At 43.5% G+C, this 22,748-nt stretch overlaps 1 protein-coding gene across 1 annotated transcript in view; it reads right to left on the bottom strand.

The window, feature by feature from the left end:
- atrnl1a (attractin-like 1a) overlaps positions 1–22,748 on the bottom strand; it is a 436,027-nt gene that overhangs the window by 296,552 nt on the left and 116,727 nt on the right. The window contains exons 19-20 of the mRNA XM_056291780.1: positions 2,505–2,759; positions 1,948–2,085 (exon numbers count right to left, since the gene is read on the bottom strand). Coding sequence (XP_056147755.1) covers positions 1,948–2,085; positions 2,505–2,759 — 393 coding nt within the window. The remainder of the gene's footprint in view (positions 1–1,947; positions 2,086–2,504; positions 2,760–22,748) is intronic.

The following is a 22,748-nucleotide window of genomic DNA, read 5'->3' as shown; positions in this document are numbered from 1 at the left end:
TTAGAGAGAGAAAGAAATGGAGAGGAAAGAATGAAAAAGAAAGCAGAGTAAAAGAACAACAGAAAAAGAGAGAGAGCGAGAGAGCACGAGATATTTATCCAGTTGAGAGGAGGAGAGGGACGTGCATCTATCAGCACCCTGCTCTGTGCTAGCCGCCAGGGACGGAGACACCAGTCAACTCAGGAAATAAGAAAATGATTAAGAGCGATTTAATGTCACGCCGCCGCCAAGCCAAAACGTGCATCTGTCACACCAAGAGTGATGTTACTGCACCTCCCTCTCACTTTTCCCTCCCTCCCTCCCTCTCTCTCCTTCTATCGCACTCGCTCACACATCAACCCAAGCAGTCACTTGTTCATTCATTTTACTTCACCATCACTGCCTTATTTCTATCTAGGCTCACATCTCCCATGCAAGCACACACACACATACACAAATTACTTGTTCTGTGGATCACACTCATTCTGTTTTTCACTCCTCACACACATACAGTATTTCAACCAATCTACTTCTCTTTCTCCGTCTGTCTTTCCTGTTGAACGTTCTGCCTTACTGTTTGTCTGTATTCTAATCTACTGTTGTCATGCTTTTTTGCATGGCAAAACATGATTACAGATGGATAAAAGGATGTCAACCAGTAAAAACTAGGATGCTTTTGTACATGTTTACATGTTTTATGTGTCATTATGTCTGTGTCTATTTGCACACCCACTGTAACATATACTTGTGTCCCCTTGCCTACCTGACTGTCTTTGTGCCTGTGTGTGTGAGTGAGAGAGAGAGAGAGAACTATGAAACGTTCTCCACCAATCCTCGATTCCTAGAGAAACCCAAGCTCTTTGCTATTCACTAGAAATGATGAGAGCACAGACAAAGGGCAGCACAGACCGGGAGCACAGACCCCGGGCTAAGCTGCTGATGCTAGTCCCGCAATGGCGACATCACAGACATGTCCAAACTACACATGTAACATTCGCTACTGCTGCTGAAGTGCCATGTCAGTCATCTTGTTTATCTTGGGCTTGACAAGAGCCATACCCCTGACCCACAGCATCTAACCACTGCCCCCAACAGGTCGCTCTCATGTACTGCATTACAATCTCTCGTCAACGTCTGTCACCTGTCAATGGCTGTGTTTCTGATGAGTTTGAAATGCAATAATGGTAGGCTGGATACCTGAACTGAATGCAGTTTTGTTTGTTAGTGTGTTTAAATGTTTTAGACAATACATATTTTATGTAAGAATAAGGCAAGGGGTAGGCAAACTGCCAAGAAAGGAATGCCCCCTAGAACTGGATTTAGATAGGTCACCCTAAATATTATAATAACAGACTTTTAGACAGAAAGTAGATGGTGTTGGAGGAATGGAGTGATCGAGCTGGTGAGTATGGGTGTAAGAGGCTGGAGAGGTAGGGAGGGGCAAGATCATGGAAGGACTTCAAGACCAGGAGGTGTATTGTCTCCTGTATGCAAAAGTGGATAGGGAGGCAGTGTAGTTGACTGACAGAGGGAGATATTTGTTCCTAGGGCCAGGCATGGATGAAAATCCTAGCAGCTGAGTTCTGGGTGCATGAGACCCCAAAGAGAAGGGCACTGCAGTAGTCACTTCTAGATGTTACAAAGGCATGGATGGGAGTCTCAGCCACAAGTTGGGTAAAGAAGGGGATGTAATGTGGCGATGTTTAACAAGGGTGCCTTAGTTATGTTTTTGATGCTGGGATCAAATGAGAAGGTGACAAAGGTGACACCAAGATTTTTTCAACCGATCAACGGGAGATAGTTCTCAGATAGCTGGTCAGTTGCTTGCTTTACTTGATAGATCAGACCTGCCAGTTGTTAAGATTAAAATAACCCTGTATCCCTGAAGGTGTACATTCTGCTTATACGTGAATATTTGTGGGGGGGGAGAGAACACTCTGGACTTGAGCCAGCTGGCTTTGGACTCACCGTTGCACTTCCCTCCGTTGGTGGGGTCACCGTAGTAACCAGCCATGCAGTTTTGACAATGGGACCCGGTGGTGAGGTTCCCGCATTGCTCACACACACTGCCGTTCACACACCTGCTGTGGCCATTGCACTGGCATGCTGAAATCACACACACACACACACACACACACACACACACACACACACACACACACACACACACACACACACACACACACACACACACACACACACACACACACACACACACACACACACACAGGACAAGTTGGTGTGACAATAGTTGTGAGTGAACATGTGTGTGTGTGTGTTTATTTGGTAAAACATACAATCAAACACATAAAGCATAATCATTCAATTCATAATCATGTTCAAATCTTCGTTTGAATATAAATTCACTTGAAATGCAGCTGATAAACCTTATTTACTTTTGTTTTTCTTTTTTGGATCAGAAAAAGCCTCACTTGGCCAAAACACATACTACAACACTTAAAGAACCAAGGCACTTCCTATCCGTTCATACAGAAAAATGTGATGGAGTCGTGTGGCGTGCTCACCGGGGCAGTGGATGAAGGCCCAGTTGTATCCTCTGTCGGCTGAACACTGAGTAGCATCCAGCAACATGTCCCTGTCTCTGAGACGGTCTCTTTCTCGATCTCGGGGGCCAACCCTGGCAGTAGCATGCCTCATGGGCCCGCGGTAGGAGCCCTCCATGCAGACGCCCCTGCCTGTATCAGTGGGGTCCCCACACCAGCCACACGCCACCTGACTCAAACAATCCTCACACGTCCTCATGCCTGAGCAGTTCTGGGCTGGAAGGTCAGGTGAGGGGATGAGAGACAGACAAAGATGGAGAGAGGAGATGGGACGAGAGAGAGAGAGAGAAAAGGGAGGACTCAGAAGATAGACACAATGTGGGGCAAGACAGGAAGTGGAAGAGAATGAAAAATTGAGAGATGTGAGAGAAGACGGGATGTTTGTTAATTTTTGTATGCATTGTAACAAACTTTCAGATACTGTGTTAACAGTTTTCAACAATTAACGAACACTGACTTGTCCTGGGCTGTTTGTGTAAAAAAAAAAAAAAAGTTGTAATGCATACATCTACCGTCCAAAGGTCTGACTGACAATACTAATACAAAAATTGAAAATAAGATTTCTGCCGTAACGTCTGTTGGTTGTTTCATAGTCTAGTTTTATTTCTTTGAACATGTATGGTTTGTGATATATTCTTATGATTAATCATGAACATGGCAATTTCATGAAGCGTTTTCTGGTGGGTCTTTGCAGTCCCGAGTATTTTCATCTATTGTTTGACGTTCAGGATTTATAAAGAAAGTAAATTCTTCCCTTTTCAGACCATTTTGATGTGAGAAAAATATTTGTATTTAAAAAGTACTCCTGGAATAAAAAAAAAAGGCATCCTACTGCATTTTTTTAAATGACACATTTTAAGGGCATCTGGGTAGCATGGTGATCTATTCTGTCGCCTACCAACATGGGAATCGCTGGTTTGAATCCCCATGTTACCTCCGGCTTAGTTGGGCGTCCCTAAAAACACAATTGGCTGTGTCTGCGGGTAGGAAGCCAGATGCGGGTATGTGTCCTGTTCACCGCACTAGCGCCTCCTCTGGTCAGTCAGGCTGCCTGTTTGGGGGGGAGGGGTAACTGGAGGGAATAGCATGATCCTCCCATGGGCTACATTCCCCTGGTGAAACTCCTCACTGTCAGGTGAAAAGAAGCAGCTGACGACTCCACATGTATCGGAGGAGGCATGTGGTAGTCTGCAGCCCTCCCCGGATCAGCAGAGGGGGTGGAGCAGCAACCGGGACGGTTCGGAAGAGTGGAGTAATTGGCTGGATACAATTGGGGAGAAAAAGGGGGAAAATCCAAAAAAAAAAAAACCATTTTATTGAAGCCTATTGTGTTTAACGCTTTTAAGAGAAAACAAAAATCTCCATCCCACATCATTTTTCATGGAAAGTACCAGAAAATGGAGAAGCATGACACAGATGACAGTCTGATTAAGTTAACTCTAGAACTTGTTTTGTACCTTTCGGTTTTCCTCTCTCTCTCTCTCTCTCTCTCTCTCATAACAACTCTTTCTCCTGTCATAATGCATTTTAGTCTACAAAGCAGGAATGGGAATGCAGTCCCCAGGAGAGAAGGACAGAGACAGAGAGAGAGAGAGCAAGAGAGCGAGCGCTAAGACACCCTGGGTAGTTTGGTGCGTATACAACAGACCAAAAGGTTGACAGAAGCTGTTGAAGGTGTTGTTTCTTATTGCCTGGCAAGATTCAAATGTGGCATCGAGTGAAATTAGCATTTTCACCTCAAGTTGTTTTGCTTTTGAACCCAAGTGGTTTTCAGAGGCTACAGAAGTGTTAAGCTGTCCGTTCTCTCTCCTCTTTCCTGTCTCTGCTAGCTGCTTCAAATTCAGCACTGTCCTCTGTGTATGTGTGTGTGTGTGTCTTGCATTATTCAGCTGTAGCAATGCTGATTCATTTGTTTTTTTTTTCCTCTTCATAATTACAAACTTTCTTCCTTTCTCTGAATCCCTCACTCTCTTTATCTCTTCTGTGCCACTTTTTATCCTCCACTTCCACCTTTTTTTTCTCCATTTCTCTTTTCCTTCAGTTTCCGTCCTTACCTCCTGATCTAATTCTCTGTGACTCTTCCTCTCCTCGCCTGCACCTTGGCGTTAAATTCTCACCTCCTCCTTGGACTCTTGTTTATTTCATTTATTACAAATCTTATTTGCATAACACACTGCTCTCTGCCCCTCTCATGTCTTCTTTCCTATGGATTTCAGTCTTTTCCTTCTCTCCTCTTCTCCATCCCCCCTCCCCCCCCCCACTTGTTTCTTCTCTCGTCTGGTGATTATGTAGGTCCCTGAATGTTAATATTTCAAAGAAAGGCAGCTCAACAGAACAGAACACCCCAATCCACAGCGAGGTAGGGCTTTCTCTTTCAACAACAGAAACTTATTTACAAACCCAAGTGTAGAATTCAGTCAATATACCTGCCCTCCAAGTGTTTTTATCCTGATGAAATAGCCTGGCTGCCCAGGGTAGTATCCAACCAACCAACCCCCCCACCTCACTCACACACACACACACACAATGATCATCGGCGGTCACTTCAGGTAAAGTATGACTGTTCGCCTGGTAGGTCCTCCCCGTCGGTCTTGCGATGGCAGCAGAGGGCGATCCTTGAGCCAGAGTTTATTGCAGTGAGGACACGTGTGTGCGTGTGGTATCAGTGTCGATAGATGGCTGGGCCTTTCTTGGTGGATACCCTTTCTTTCCATTGCTACTTTTTGTTCATCACAGCCTGTCGACAGTCCTGTTCATGGACTGCAAATCCTTTATGGAGAACAGCTCTCTTAGTCGCTCTGTCTTGTGCTTGCAAGTTGGTGTGGGACTTAGTATAAAGTTTTTTGTTTTTTTTGTGGAATCTCCCCCCCCCTTTTCTCCACAATTGTGACTGACCAATTACCCCACTCTTCCGAGCCATCCCTGTCTCTGCTCCACCACCTCTGCCGATCCGGGGAGGGCTGCAGACTACCACGTGCCTCCTCCAATACATGTGGAGTCGGCCAGCCGCTTCTTTTCACCTGACAGTGAAGAGTTTCGCCAGGGGGGCCATAGCGCATGGGAGGATCATGCTATCCCCCCCCCAGAGAGGCGGCTCGACCAACTAGAGGAGGCACTACTGCAGCGACCAGGACACATACCCACATCCGGTTTCTCACCCACAGACACAGCCAGTTGTGTCTGTAGGGATGCCTGACCAAGCTGGAGGTAACACGGGGATTCGAACCGGCGATCTTTGTGTTGGCAGGCAATGGAATAGACCGCCATATCACCTGGACGCCAGTATAAAGTTTGTTCACAGAGTCGATAATCTGACATTCTGACAGCAAGGCTGGTCCATATGACTTGGCCTGTAGCATTGGTAGTATCAATGGAGTTAATACCAGGACAACACCATTTCTTTTGCAGCATGCTGGTATTTTGCTTTTTTCCATTTTTGAAATATGCTAATATCACTCACTTGAATAAGAAGTTTTTGTTCATTCAGAGTGAAATAAGATCTTCAATGTTTCTTGCCCACTGAGAATTCATTATAAATCCTATTTTCAGAACTCGACTGAAGATGGCTTTTCCAGTTCACCATGAATGCATGTCAGCCTCAGTCTCCGCCAACCTGGCTGAGACTTCAGCCTCCACCTATCTGGAGTTGAATGAGTTTGATCGACAAAATCAGAATAATTTTTTGGAACCAATAATCCTAAATATGCCGTGTTTGGCTCACTTGACTGGGAATTCAAGTTAAAGTTGTTTTTGTTTTTTTTTTAAATTTCATTAACATTTCCTCGTGCCCCCTCACCCATAATATGTTGGCATATTGGGAATTACGGCCTTAAACATTCCCACCTTAACAGAATTATTTGGTTCCATTTGCCAAAATAGATTTCACCTGCATCCATTTTTGGGGCTGCATGAGTAAAACAAACTTGAAGATGAAAAAAAAAAAGTAGTAAAAAGTAAAATGTTTTATCTAAAGATGTGCAGTTTCCTGTGGTTTGCTTAAAACCGCAGACATCTGTGTGTGCACGCATGCACACACACACACACACACACCTAGCCATCAGTGTGTAATGTGTTCTTTTTTTTTTTAATATGTTGATGTTTGATTAGCGTTTTCATCTGGCTATAGACTATTTCTGTCCCAAACTACTCAAATTGAGAGTGTTATTGCTTCGTATAGTTGTGTAGAAAGCGGAGAATGAGGTGAAAGCTTGGAGGCAGAGTGAGGGCAGACAAAGACACTGAAAGAAAGAGTAAGAAAGCAAAAAAGGAAAGAAAAAGAGGTCTTGTTCTCCTGCAAGGCTTACAAAGCACTTGCTTTTATTAAAAACACCAGTGACTTAGTCGTCTCTTCCCTTTGTTACATGACATTAGCTCAAGGCTATTTCACCAGCAAATATCCTTTTACAGTAGAGGGTACCTGAACTACCACTTCGAAGGGAAAAACTTACTTCATGGTCAGGATAAATACTCAACAGTTAAATGGACTACATTTTATATAGTGTTTTTCTAGCTGCAACAGCCACTCAGAGCACTTTACAAATAATGAATGCCCCCCCCCCACACACACACACACATGCACCGACGGCAGTGTCAACCACGCAAGGTAACAAGCAGCTCATTGGGAGCAGTTAGGTGTCTTGCTCAGGGACACCTCAACATTTTTGCCAGGAGGACCCGAGAATTGAACCAGCAACCCTCCAGAGTTACTAGATGACCTGCTCTACTCCCAAGCTGCTGTGGCAACCTCATGACTATAAATGGCAGTGATTTATTAACTCAAATTGCTGGAACTGAAATTACATGTATGTAATTTCCCTCAACAAGCTTGGCCATTGTTCTCATGTGAAGCATTTGCGTTTGTGCACATGGTTAGAGAGCAAACCAAACACTCCAGATAAAGTACTCACTGAAGAACATGAGGTAAGGTGGTAAATGAAAGCAGCCTTAAGCTGTTTTGAGAAGAGGCACAAAAAGGAATTAAATTCCCTTATAATGTACTAAAATGTGTATGAAATAAATACAAATTAAAACGAAGAAATTAGCGCTTAAATTATTATTTGGCCTAAATGTAGAATTTTGTTTCCTCTTTTTTTCCTGCTGTTTCCCTCCATAATTCTCCCTGGACCTGTGCTGCAAAGAGGAAGAACTGGGCAGGGATCTTGACTTGCAGGGGCTCAGGAACCACAGATGGAGCCTCAATTGCAGAATGAAATGGAGCTGACATTGGCAGAGGGAGCTGCTGGAGGAGCTGGCAACACTGAGGGAGACCAAGGTAGGGGGCCAACTGTTACTGACCTGGCCAACATCCTCCGGGCCCACATGGGTCAGAAGCAAATCCGGGAGGCTCGGCTCAGTCAGGAAGCGGCTTGCCAGGGGCAGATGTTTAAAGCATTGCAACATCAGTTTAGCCTTTTGCAGCTGGAAGTGCAAGCAAGGACCTCCCCTGTTCCTGTTCCTCTGGCAACAGAGCAAGACGATTTACAGTCTGAAGCCTCAAGGACAGGGTCCATTCCTTCTTCCTCAAGAGCTGTTCCCGAACATGGAATCGCCAATCAGGTTGGACCCTGCTCAGGTCAGTCACGGTTTATTATGTAGAGAAATTAACAGACTCTGAGGATGTTGAGTATTTTCCTCTGATATTTGAGCAAACTGCAGTGGCCTGTCAGTGGACCAAAGCTGACTTACCTTTTGGACTCATTCCTCTATTGATTGGTAAGGCAAGAGCAGCCTATGTGTGCATGGGTATTGATGATTCTCTTGACTATGATAAAGTTAAAGCCGCTAATCTCAAAAAATATGATATCAACCCTGAAACCTACAGGTTCAGATTCCGTTCCCTGAAGGTGGAGCCAGATGAATCCCCCAAGGAGCTGTATGTATGGTTGAAGGAACTCTATAAGAAATGGATTCAACCAAGAGGTCAAACTATTGAAGAGGTTGGTGAAGTGATTGTTCAAGAGCAGTTTTTGCAAATGTTTTCTCCAGAGCTACAGGTGTGGGTTAAGGAACAGGATCCTGGGTCAGCCACTGAAGCTGCCATGCTAGCAGATGTGTTTTTTGAGAGCCCGGAGGAAGAACCAGCCATGGAGCCACAATGCATGAAAGGCGAATAAGGAATACCGACGGCAAGGTTCCTCGACCAGTAATCCCAAACCTAGTTCCAAGCATGCGTAAGACCCCGCCAAGGGAGACACATTTTGGTAACACACAATCTAAACTATCTAGCAAAGTACCAATATGCTATCTCTGCAGCCAGGAGGGTCACAGGAAGCCAATGTGTCCTAAGAACCCAGTAAAATTCACAGAAATGTGCTTTGTCCCAAGACAAAGCCCAGTCTCTGGAATGACAAAGTAGCAACGAGTGAAGGACATGACTGTGGGGATCAATGGTCAGGCGCTCCAAGCCCTCATTGACACAGGTAGCTCAAAGACCCTTATACACTGACAGTTTGTACCATACGCACTGATAACAGCATCCCAAAAAATGTTTTTTAAACCTTTATTTAACCAGGGTAGTACGCTGAGCATGTGTGCTCGTTTTCAGCAATGCCCTGCTACACATTCACACAGTTCCACACATTCACACCTGGGAGCTGCCCAGGTGGTGGCCACTGAGTAGATCCACTGGAGCAGTTGGTTGAGGGGTTAAGTGCCTTGCTCATGGACACATCAGCCATGGGTATTGAGGGAGGGGAGAGCGCCATTCATTTTTAACCCCCCCCCCCATTTTCCTGCCAGACTATGGATTGAACCTGCAAAATTTAGGCTACGGTTGCCCCCTATTGTGTGCAGGGGAATGAAAAGCCATACCCTACAGCTGATCTCTCCATCACAGTTCATGGTCAGGCATGCCTTTTAAATGTGGGGGTGTCTGACAAGCTCCCATTTCCAGTTATATTGGGACGTGATTTGCCAGTGCTGGATGATCTGATACCACCCAGACAGAGGTGAGAAGAACTCACACTAAGCAGCAACCACAGCCATTCCACAACCTTAGTGCCCTGCCCTTTTTTGAGGCAGAGTCAGGAAAAATTAGGAAGTCCCAAAGGAAGAGAAAGCAAGAAAAGTGTAAGCAGACAGTAGTATGGCCACAGTTAGAGTCAACTCCTGAACTGCCTTTGAGCTTCAAGATCCCTAGCCCTACCAATATTGTCAAGATGCAGTAGGATGACCCATGTTTAGCCCCTTTCCTAAGAAAGCCAAGGAGAGCACAGGACAAGAGTTTGACCTGCAGCATGGTATTCTTATACTACCAGCAAGGAGCAGTGGAGCAGCTAGTGGTTCCCCAAGCCACTCAAGAGGCTGTTTTAACTTTGAATCACTTGATTCCCTGGGCTGGCCATCTAGGTAAGCATAAAACAATGGTCTGAATCCAGTGGCATTTCCACTGGCCTGTATTAATAATAAATCAAACTTATATAGCGCTTTTCTAACACTCAAAGTCGCTTTACAATAATCGGCGGTGAAACAAGACAACAGATACACATAACACAGACATACAGGGGTGGATAGGAAGGGGGGCTATGAGAGGGAGAAGCAGCAGCCACACACGATGCCAGCAGTACTCTCCGACTTAAACAGATACAAAAGGGCAAGAAAAAAAAAAAAAAAACAACAACAGCACTGCGTTCACAGGCTATTCATTTCTGCAGGAGCTGTCCTGAGTGTCAACAGACTGCAGCAAAGGGAATTTCCAGACCTCCTCTCCCGCCTTTACCCATAATCGACACCCCATTTGAGTGGCTGGGCATGTACATTGTAGGCCAAGTTGAAAGGAGCAAGAGTGGTAGCCGTTACGTTCTGGTCATTGCTGACTATGCTACAAAATACCCTGAAGACTTTCCTTTAAAATCGATCAAAGCCAAGTCATTTGCTTTTTGCCTTACACAGTTTTTCTCATGGGTAGGCTTCCCTTGTGAGATATTCATTGAACAGTGGGCTAATCTCATGTCTAATTAGCTGAAACAAATGTACCACCTGCTGGAAATAAAGGGCCTACGGACCACACAATATCATCCCCACACTGACGGTTTAACTGAACTCCATCAAACGCTCAAAGATATGTTGTGCAAGTCTGTCAACAGTACTGGCTCTGACTGGAACCAATGGCTCCCATACCTTCTCTTTGCCTACAGGGAGGTTCCCCAGGCCTCCAAAGGTTTCTCTTCCTTTGAGCTGCTGTATGGTCATGAGGTGAGGGCCCCCTTGACTTTGCTGAAAGAAACTTGGGAGGGAGTTTGTGGTAGGGGAGGGGGGAGCCTGTTAATGTGGTTTCCTATGTCATTCAGATGAGAGACAAGCTGGAGAAGATGCGAACACTCACTCAGGAAAACATGGCAGAGACTCAGCAGTACCAGAAGGCCTGGTATGACAAGGCAGCTCAACAAAGGAGCTTTGTTCTATGCCAGAAGGTGCTTGTGATGCTGCCTTCCGAATAAAGAAAATTGCTGGTGAGGTGGCAAGGCCCCTTTGAAATAGTGGAGCAGCTTGGGCCCACCACTGACAGGGTTCTGACATCAAGGAAAGGCCGTTCCTTCAGGGTCCTCCATGTGAACCTTCTAGAGGAACGGTTCTCTGAAAAAAACAGATGTACTACTAATTAGGAAGGTGGGGGATGAAGATGAATAGTACCTGCCAGTCCCCACCTCTGTTCAGCTGGAGTTGGACCAGCTTCCCAAGGAGCAGCAAACCCAGGTGAGAGCCCGGTGTGATCAAACAACATTTCAAGAAACCCCTTGTTGCACGGAGATTGCTGAGCACAATATTGTGGTTGATGCTAATGCGCAAGTGAAGTGCAGATACCTGGGCAGCTGCTGGGACCTATGAAGAAGAAAATTGACTTGATGATGTCATTGGGGATCATCCAGCCCTCAAAGAGGGCTGCAGTGTTCAGTATTATTTTTTCCCCTTCAGGTTATTGCTGATGTATGTTCCAAGGAATTTAAGAGTCAGTGGTAGTGATGGAGTCTCCATTCATTTGTATGAGTGTTTTGGGATTCAGCATGCATCGGAAGTCAATAATGAGTTCTTGGGTTATGGCTGTATTAAGCAGAAGGTCGTTGTTTGCACACCAAATGACAGCTTGGTCTACTTCAGTGCGGTACTGGATTTCATCATTGTTGGCGATGAGGCCTACGATGGTTGTGTCGTCTGTGTATTTTATTATTTACACAGAACTGTCCATGGATGTTAAGTGGGTGGTGTAAAGTGAGACGAGCCAGGGGGTGAGAACACAGCCCTGAGGGGCAACTGGTACTGAGGGTAAGAGGGTGTGAGGTTAGGTTATTAACCTTCACCCTCTGTGGCCTGTTCCACAGGAAGCTCCGAATCCAGTGGTATATGGCTGGGTCAATGTTCCTATCAAAGGGTATGATAAAGAGTTTGGGCGGGTTGATGGAGTTGAAGGCGGAACTGAAGTCTATGAACAGGATGTGTGTGTAGGTGTTTGGTGATTCCAGGTGTTGCAGGGCATGGTGGAGGGCTATGCTAACTACATCCTCAACAGAATGGTTGGCTTGATAGGTAAATTGATCTGGGTCCATCATTGCAGAGGTGTAAGATTTCAAGTATGACAGAATGATACGCTCAAATGCTTTCATGGCCACAGATGTTAGGGCAGCTGATCTGAAGTCATTGAGGCAGGTGATCTTTGAGGACGTTGGCAAAGGAATGATGGTAGAGAGTTTGAAGCACCGTGGGACTGGACATTGACTTAGAGAGGTGTTAAATATGGTGGAAAATATTGGGGCCAATTGTGCTGCACACAGTGGCTCAACAAAGCAGGACTGATGCCATCTGGCCCCGCTGCTTTCCTAATGTTCAGCTTATTGAAAAGAAAATACATTGGAAAAGTACATTGCATTTCTGCATTGAGAAGGCCAATCTATCAGAAATTGATTAGCATTGAAATGACAGACAGCTCGGATAATAACACAACAGAGAGCATGACAAATGGTCTGATAAGTTTAGACTATCTTGTTTTAACAAATAAAAATATGAATTTCTTTCAGCAGAGGGAGAATTTCAATCACATAAAAAACCTGTCAGCACAATCTTCACAGTGCAAGATTGTCTTCATCAAATTGGGCTGATATTTGGTATCGCTGGGGGGGGGGGGGATACATACTGTCTAGCATCATCATTTGTTTCTTACATAGCATCAACCTTAACACCTTCACGTAAACTGGCAACATACAGATCAGTGAACCAACCAATTACAAAGTGAAAGAATAAATAAATAAAATCAAAGGTGTCTTCTCTTTCTGCCTTGCTCCAGCATGTAAGAGTAATCTACAGAAAATGTACTTTAAAGTCATGTATGGTATGAAAATGTGACCTTGTTGCATCTCTCTCTCTCTCTCTCTCTCTCTCTCTCTCTCTCTCTCTCTCACTCTCTCTCTCCTTCTCGTTCTCTCGTTGCCTGGGGAAAAATATGTCTATTTCCCTCTGCTGCAAAACCAATATCAGTAATAACATCATAACTACCAAAGCAGACAGTCTCCTGTTGCGATTTGAGTTACAAGGTTGTTGCAGTTGTGTGTGTGTGTGTGTGTGTGTGTGTGTGTACACACACACACACACACACACACACACATGTATATTGGTTTGTGTGCATATTTTTGTGTATGTGCAACTTTTAAGGTGTGAGCGAGATTCACAGTTTGAGATTCATAAAGGACAATGATATGGCTGGAATCTATGCCCTATAAATGTCTTGAAGCAACCACATTGAAAGTCACCTTCCCAGCACAGCCTTTGTAAAAACTACTTGCAAATAGCTATGCTTTTGAAGGCGAGATTATCTGTTTGGAAAGTTTGGCTGATGACCTTAAGGTACTCTTCTTTCTTTTTTCTTTTTCTTTTTTTTAACGAAAGTGGTTTTTGATTTTCCTTTCACCTCTAAATGAAGGTGATCTTTGTTGTGAGGAAGAACATTTTTATTGCACAATAATACTTTTAAATTACAACTGCATAGAAGATGTCTCAATATTTGCCATATTCACACATTTTTGGCAATATTGCCGTATTCTTTTGTTGCACTTCGGCTCAGTTTCCAAAAGGAATCAAAAGCAAAAAAAAAAAAAAAAGTCCCCAAAAGAAAATCTTTACATCTGCAAGGAATAGTCTGGTAAGCAACTGGTCCAGAAAGAGAGCACTTATTTGTTACAATACAGTATTTTAGTCAAACTGTATTGTATTTAAAAAAGAGGAAAAGTCAGAAGGAATTGTCAGTTGTACTAAGGAGAGACTGATGCAGGATAAAGGGTACATCTACAAAGCTAGTGCTGAAATAAATGCCTCAGAGCCCAATACTGACCACAGATAGATAGAGGACACAGGCTCTATTGTGGGCAAACAATACGTTGAACATTCAATTAAACTGAAAAGGCTTTTTCACAATTGCAAAATTGTGTCTTCTGCAAATTATGGAGAAATCAAAGCATAGAAGCAGAGAAGTAATAGGCTAAAAGAGGGGTAAAAAAGCATTATGAAGGTGAAGCCTTTTATAAGTAAACCAAGCAGCAACCCAATTCTATAACTGAGAGGTATAGAGAGTACACTGCCATTAGCCTGTGATGGAAAAAAATAACCCAAACGCCAAAAACATGGGAGGACTACATTGGCTCTTAATTAGTTCAGGTCACTTGCAAGAGTTGTGTTGTCAGCCTCCAGCCTAAAGAATAACAGAAACATATTAACAGCCGCTGTCCAAAATAATCCGCAATATTAATGAATCATTTCACATGAAGAGGCTAGTAATACTTCTTTATGCAAGAATCTTAAGATGAAGCCTACAGTGTAGCCAATGCTGTACTTGTTTCCCAAATACATATTATTTATGCATAAACAAGAGAAAACTACAACAATATGTAGGCAAGTAATAAAGAAAACACCACACAGTCTGCCAAGTAAAAGAGCAACAAACCATTTCCAAGTAGATGAAAAATAAGATGCATAATGTCAAAAATTAACTTTGTCATTTTCAAGAAAAAGAAAATGGAAAGAGAATGGAACAAATGCCTCCTACACACCTTCTGCTTCAAAATTGAGATATAAATAATTATAATAAAAATAAATAAATATAGCATGAGAGATGGGGAAAATGCCGCATCAAATGAGCACCAAAGGTAAAATGAAAGAGCAGGAAAAAATCTGGTCATTGCATGAGTAGGCTGGAGAACTGTCTGTACTCAACAGACTATTGACTCCAGCGTGGAATAATAATCACCAACCCCAAAACAAAATGCGGGGAAAAAAACACACAAGAGAAAACGAATTTTGATCAAAAACATTCACACCTTTGTTAATGTTTCTTATAAAAATACTAATAAAAAATTGAATAATTTGCTTACGTACATTTGAAAAAGCTATGATGGTGGAACTGTACAGTCAACTGCAGTGATGCTGGGTTTTTAACCAAGCAGCAACCACTGAGGCTGAAAGTTATAGCCAATGTGGAAATGTCTTATGTTGCAGTTCCACCATGGCCACGAGATGGCTAGCTCCAAAAAACGTTTGGTCCAATGTAAGTCAAAGAGAGAATTCCCAACTTCTACCATTTAAATATAAAGTTAATACATATTTTCTAAAAGAAGTTGGGGTCTCAATCACTAATTTTGAGTCTGGCACACAGTGTGACAGTGGTTATTTTGAAAACTACTGTTCTATTAACAAGATAGTAAAGATTAAAAAAGCAGCATGTTGAAGGCATCGCCATCTTTATTGACAAGTCCACCCCACTGCCCAAATTTGCATTTTCTAGCTCCAACAACAGACAAGATTGCAGCAAGCATAAAGCCAAGAATATGCTTCACAATGCCCCTTCAGAAAACAATGGGTGACGTCACAGACAATACATCCATATTTTTTATACAGTCTATGGTCTTAACATAGACGTGTCCAATGTGTTTCTGAAATGTTGCAATAACCAAAGAATAGCCAGTCAAAGGTAGACAACTGTTCAAAAATGGCACAAAAACTAAATACATAACATTATATCTATATGTCAAAAGAGGGTACAAGGAACTGTGCAGAACATCTCCCGAACGTTTCCAGTTAAGTCAACCAACATCCAAATACAATAGCCCTGCAAATGAATGTTGCATTTTGAAACGAATAGAACTTTGAAACCAACAGTTCAGAAGAATTCAAATTCTTTCAGCAAATTATCAGAAAATAACGTTACCGGAAAACAGCATATTCAGTTCTCAATCAAGATGACCATTTTAGTAATGAGCTGTAACGAGCGATATGTTAAGCAGAGATCCACAACCTGCCAACTCCACAACACTGGGAAGCATTAGCATCAGCATTAGCCTGCACCCTGTGGTTTTAACAACTTCTCTGTGATCAAATAGCAACTACAGTACTAAAAAGCTGAGACATCCACTTATGCTTGCTCAGAAGTTTTACTCTCACAGTTTGCTGAATGGAATCAGTAGATAAACATTGTGGAGCACAGGTGGATAGTTAATTTGAATTAAATTAAACTAGCCCCTAAATTATTAAAATGTGAAAAAAATTATGCATGTATGCATCAATCAAAATATGTACTACTTATATACACAAGTTGGTGTCTCTGTGAGACACACCAGTAATCCATGTCCTAGCCTCTCCTTTTATAGAAGGGTCATTTGCACATGTGGGATTTACAAGCACACATTCCTCAAAGCCACATCAACGTGGCTCATTCATTTAAAGATCAATAGAGAGAGTATAAAATTGTGTTACCTATTTTCTGATATTAGTTTGAGACCTGGCAGACCTGTTGGCAGCTCTTCAACTAAATTCAAGAGGGTAATGAGGAGGAAACCTAAGGGTCTTCCTAAAATTTCATCTTTACAGTTGGAACACACACACACACACACGCATGCATGCATGCACACACACACACACACACACACACACACACACACATACACTGATAACCCTCCTCAAGAACAAAACAAATGCAGAGACCAGCTCCCAGGCCATTGCACAAGTGACCATCAAGTACAGTATATACCAAGGTGAGGCACTGTCCCCACTGCTGTTCTGCATAGGCCTGAACCCCCTCAGTCAGATCATCGCAAAGAGTGGATATGGATACAAGTCCAGAAGTGGGCTAACCCTCAGTCATCTTCTCTACATGGATGACATCAAGCTGTATACCGAGAGTGAACAATACATCAACTCACTGATCCACCTCACCAGAATACACGGCGATGACTTTGGGATGTCATTCGGCCGAATTGTGACAAAGAGAGGGAAGGTGATCAGGACTAAAAGCATGGAGCGACCAGAAGGCAGGATTGCAGTTATACAGGAAAGTTATAAGTACCTGGGTAACCCCCACAGGCCAATGAGAGCCATGACGAGAAAGCAAGGTCAGCCACAGCCAAATTCCTCCAGAGAGTAAGGCAGGTCCTGTGAAGCCAGCTCAATGGTAGGAATAAGATCCAAGAACCAGACAAATGATCCACACACTCTACCAGTGGCTCCCAGAAATTCTAGTTGTTTTGATCTAACAGAGATCTTCCTCAGGCACTGTCAAATCACCATCACAAACCAGAAGCAATATATAGACACAAACGAATTCATCACTCAGGTGATTGTGATCTTCATTATTGGGAGTCAATCTGTTCTCAAGCTGAACCAATCAGAGCAGAGCTGGACAACACCGTCTGATACTCTCACAAGCGGGACAGACCAAGCCTCTGGGAAAAGGGCAAAAACAATCAGAAACATCAAGATGTCTATAGCCATGAATCATATCAGGGCCTGGTGCAGTCCAGCTCTTCATGTTTGAGATTTGTTGTTGGATGTCGGCCACTGTGACAATAACTGGCTCTTGTTCTAGGATACTGCTGATGTCTGCTCTTAGATCCACCAGCCACTGGTGTTGTGTAATGCCTGTTTTTTCCCCATTTATCCTTCCAGTATCGCTCGATCTCTGCTCTGGGTAGATCTGTTGTTGTTCTCTTGTTACTCTGCAGCTGGGAGTACACTTTGGATGGTTCTTTGAGGAACAGGCCATTTACCCTTTGGCTTCTGCTTCTGGCGGCCACAGCTGTGAGCCTTTGTTTGGCAGTTTCCATGGCCTCACTTATGGACATCTTGCTGTACTTCTTCAACCAGGGCCTGTCTTTCATCACACCTTTCTGCACCTCTATTAACTGGCTAACATCTCTCAGTGCTGCTTTGATCTCGGCTTCCAGTCTTCTCTTCCATGAAGGATACTGTTGGTGACCTGTATTCTTAATCCTGTACCCAAGCATCTCCAAGGTTATGGTTGCAGTGGCATATACAAGCTTGTTGATCTCTGTTATGGTGGCAGTCAAGATATTGCATAAGGCTGTGTTCACAACTGCAAGCAGGCTTTGTGATGGTACTTCGCCACTGAGTTGTGGAAGCCGAGCCTGGGGGTTAACTGTCTTTAGTCTGGCCATGATTCTCATTTGAACCTCAGCTGCTTCAGCCATCATGACTGATAGGACTATTTCAGCTGGTTGGAGTCTGTCCTCATGTATCTCCTGCCTACTAGATGGCTGTTCAGGGTGCTGAATTGTATAGTCATCCTGTTGGAGCCTCTCCATCTCATGTTGTGAAGTAGCTTCCTTCTATTGATGTTTGAGCACTGAGCCACTAGCTGCTTCTAATTCTGTGTGTAAGTGGGTTTCCTACTGGTCCACAGTTCCCACATACACTTCATATAGCCCCTCTGCTGGGGTTTGCTGTTATAGTGACATTCCATCAGTTCCAGGTTCTCAGCCCTTGTCCATGAATTTCTTGTTCCAGTAGCCCATTTCTCATCAGGTTGCCCTGGTTCCTCAATACCTGAAGTGGCCTTTGTTAACCAGGGCGACATCCGAGTCGATATGACTTTATTCATGTTACTCTCGCTCTTATCTGAGGTAGTTGGCTTGTATAGCAATAGGATTCTAAGCCATGGATTCTCACTGGAGACTTGTCCCAACCAGGGTTTGGACCCCTGATCTCTGGCGTGAAAGCTGGCATTCTACTGAGCTATCCAGCTGCTACAAACACACACACACACACACACACACACACACACATTTATATATATAAAACCATCACAGGTTTAACCACATTGGCAGCTGATGAGTGCGTGATGCATTAAACAAGCTTGTACTACAATGTATTAAAATTTTCTTTTTTCCTACATCTATCTTAATATTCTTCTCATTTGTTGAGAACTTTTATCAACACCATTAATGGGTTCTGGGAAAAAAAACACTATTTATTTCCCCCCCTTTTTTCTCCCCAATTGCATTTGGCCAATTACCCCACTCTTCCAAACTGTCCTGGTGACTGCTCCACCCCCTCTGCTCATCCGGGGAGGGCTGCAGACTACCACGTCTCCTCCGATACATGCGTGGAGTCACCAGCTGCTTCTTTTCACCTGACAGTGAGGAGTTTCGCCAGGGGGACGTAGCGCATGGGAGGATCACGCTATTCCCCACAGCCCCCCCCCCCTGAACAGGTGCACCGATCGACCAGAGGAGGCGCTCGTTCAGCGACCAGGACACATATCCACACCCGGCTTCCCACCCGTAGACACGGCCAATTGTGTCTGTAGGGACACCTGACCGAGCCGGACGTAACACGAGGATTCAACACCAATCCCCATGTTGGTAGACAACAGAATAGACTGCTACGCTACCCTGATGCCCTCAAACAACAATATTATTAATATAATTAACAACCTCCAAATTCCTATCTTTTTGGGCTTATTGTCACAAATGAAGGCTTTGAGGGTTAGAGCTTTCAATTCAGTTGAAGGGCAAAGAAAATAATAATAGCGACAGCAATTTGTGGGTTAGTCATTTTATGTCAATACTTAATTACATCTGTTCTATCTTTTATCAGCTACAGATTTGTGTATTCACTTCTCCTAATTTCTAGAATAAGATCCAATGGAGCATATGGACACAGAGTGATATAACAAGGCAACTGGTACCAGAGCAATAATCACTGTCATTTAACAAACCTAGCCAATGTCAATGCTATATATAGCAACCACGCCAAAGGATTTGCAAGATAGCAAGCAGCATCAAATTTAGCTTTAAGGCCAACAGCAGTTTCAACAGTTTTCAAAACCAATACTTACAGCAAGCCCACAGTGATTGAGTCCCATGGCAGCATAAGCATTTGACAATAAGCCCACAGGGTTGGATGGAGTGGGACTGAAAATTCTTGCTGACTTGATGGTCTGCAACGCAATGCTCAAGTAGGTCACCTTTAGCTTCACAGATGAACCCAACCCAGTGCTCAACCATCAAACAGAGAGTAACTGGCTGGCATCAAATGAAGTCTAACTAGGGATCAATCGTCAGCCACAGCACCAACAGATTGTCTAACCTGGACTGTGAACATGACAGAATAGTTTCACAGACCAGTAATGAGGTGGTAGACATGGAAAGGGAAATTTACTTTTACACCACCAATACCACCAGAGAAACGCCGACCATTATGCCATCTGCAAATTACTGTGTACAGCCTCCAAAAATTCACATCCATCCCAGGCACGATGAATGTGACTCAGTAACAGCAACATTTTTTCCATTATATACAATTCTCTGAGTATTTCTCTTCCCAGAAACATGGCTAAAAAATTAATTTAAAAATTGTAATATTGAAAATATTACAGCATCATCAAGTTAACGCTTGGGAGAAAAACTACCAACACCTTCTTATTGACTTAACAACTATACATAGTGTGTGGGCCATAACATCACAAAGTCATAAGTTTGTTAGTTAAGTTTCATGTTTACTGACAGTTTACTGACCTGCTTCAAAATAAAATTTATTTCATATCTGCTCATTAGTGGAAGCTAGAAAAAACACACCAACCAAACACAGTCAACACAATCTCTACACAGTAAGTGTAGCTGAAAGCTCAAATAGCCATGCTCATCAATATATAAAGTTCTGTGATTAGAACTTTGCAATGGTATTGATATAAATAATTACAACATACATGGCCCCTATTCTGACCTAAAAGGTAAACTCATCCTCATTCCCTGTGGTGGGCTTTCTAAATGTGGCTAGGGCTCTCTGTGTGAACAGAGTCATTCTTGAATTTTATTGAGCTGTTGTTCCCATCTTTCTCTTGCTCCATCTAACACACAAGCATGCACACACGCATGCGTGCGCGCGTACACACACACACACACACAACAGTGTCAACATGCATGCACACACAGAGCTACAATTCCAGTGTGACTCTCCCAAGGAGGAGCCACAGAGCAATTCAAATGCCTCCAGCATCTCAAGTGTGGATATGAGAGGAATGCCTGAGACAACAGTGGGGACTTCGTATTGAGTCACTCCCACATCAATACAGGAGATCGATTTTCTGCCCTGTATCCACCGGAAAGGTGCCAGCGGTGTGTCTGAGTATGAGCATGTGTTTGTGTGAGACCTGACTCCAAGGAACTATGAGATCAATATGACTCTATATTGCTCACAAGGAGAACTATATCCATGTAGAAAGGTCACCACATGAGGACTATAAGTGAGTTTTAGCACGAAAGAGAGGACCTGTGTTATTTGAATCTATCTATCTATCTATCTATCTATCTATCTATCTATCTATCTATCTATCTATCTATCTATCTATCTATCTATCTGTCTGTCTGTCTGTCTCTGTCTATCTGTGGTAGTGGGGTGTTGTTCGGCCTCAGCTGCAAACACAGAGAGAGAGAGGGGGCATGGGTCGCAGGAGAGCAGACACGATAGCGAGGTTGATTGATGATCAGTCTCAGAGGTGTCAAACAACTAACCTGCAAGAAGAAGAAGAAGAGGAGAACAACTAAGCTATCCTTCACATTCTGCAGTGAGGCTGGGTACTGGACCGACACTGACTGAGGCTCCAGCACCAGAGTGTACCGGCAACACGTAACAGGAGACTTTGTATCAAATAAAACCTGTGTTCCACTTAAAACTGTGTCCGCCCTCCATTCTGAACCTGATCAGTGGCAGGAACCTTGCCACACTATCTATCCATATTCTCAGAGACAGACTATCACAACATATCCAGTCCCCCGAACACATACATGTGGAAGGATTGTTAATATTTGCTGCTTATCAGCTTTGTTGGTTTTCTCACTTCATTTTCCTAACAAGTTTTTTAGGACTGTTAGTTTGGCATTTTAACTAGTTTTTATTAGTGGGGATAAAGGGTTTTGGCCCAGTTACCTGAGGTCACCATGAAAGCAAGGGCATGACAAGGAGGATGTGAAGAAGAGGTTTTCCTCTGATACGGGATAAGGTGTGTCTCAAATAATGATGCTTTGGTTTAGGATGTGCTGCTAGCGATTGGTGCACATCTGCAGATGAACAAGGATGCACAAGTATTTTTGAAGGAGAGTTTAGGGAGCTAAGCTGATTGCCAGTGGCGTCTCAGTGCTGAGCTGACAAAAGACAAGTTACTGAAGAGAGAACTGGTCCATTTTGGAATGGGTTATAGGTAATTTTGCTATACATGCAGGTGTGTAACTCAAGGTCCCGGCACAAATGCCAAGTGTTGATTTCCACATGAAATACGGGAGAAATTCCAATGTTGTTTATGCAAGCTTTAAGTGAGCGAACGGTCCACAGCTGTGAGAAAGAACTAGGCCCTGTAATGGCTGCGATTTCTATTCATTTTTGGGTTATGTGGAGATTTTCTTTGCTAGTTCTTTTCTCAGGTACTTTTATACAGGCAAAAAGTTTGAATGCCAGAAGAGAGTTGGGGAATAAGGGACTGTTATCTGATTCTTGGTAAGGAAAATGTCAATGACACTAACCTTTTCTTCAGGAAACATATAGTAATGTTGGCAATGACGTGGGCTGGGAGGTCTAGTGGAAAGGAGCCTCAATTCTGAGACATGGAACCAAAGTGAGTGCAGGTATAGCAGTGTTATTTCCACATGGCCTTGGGGCCGGCATTATTTCACAGAAAGAAGCTTGCAGGGGCTGGCTGTTGATGTTTTTGACCTACAATAGCATTTTCTTATACCTATGCTCTATATTTAAAGATGGGAGATAGATGAGGCTATTTTTGGGACATTGAGGCAGGAGCTATTCCTGTTGGGCTAGGTATAGACATATTGGAGACATGGAGAGTAAAGCACCCAGATGCCTGCCAGTTCACATGTATTAAGGTGGCAAAGAAGAGTTTGAGTGTTGGGCTCTAGCTGTTTTGCTTATTTGCTTGCTTGT

The sequence above is a fragment of the Lampris incognitus genome, chromosome 13 (genome assembly GCF_029633865.1).
Source record: "Lampris incognitus isolate fLamInc1 chromosome 13, fLamInc1.hap2, whole genome shotgun sequence".
NCBI classification, from domain to species: Eukaryota; Metazoa; Chordata; class Actinopteri; order Lampriformes; family Lampridae; genus Lampris; species Lampris incognitus.
This window is presented reverse-complemented; position numbering and strand designations above follow the sequence as displayed.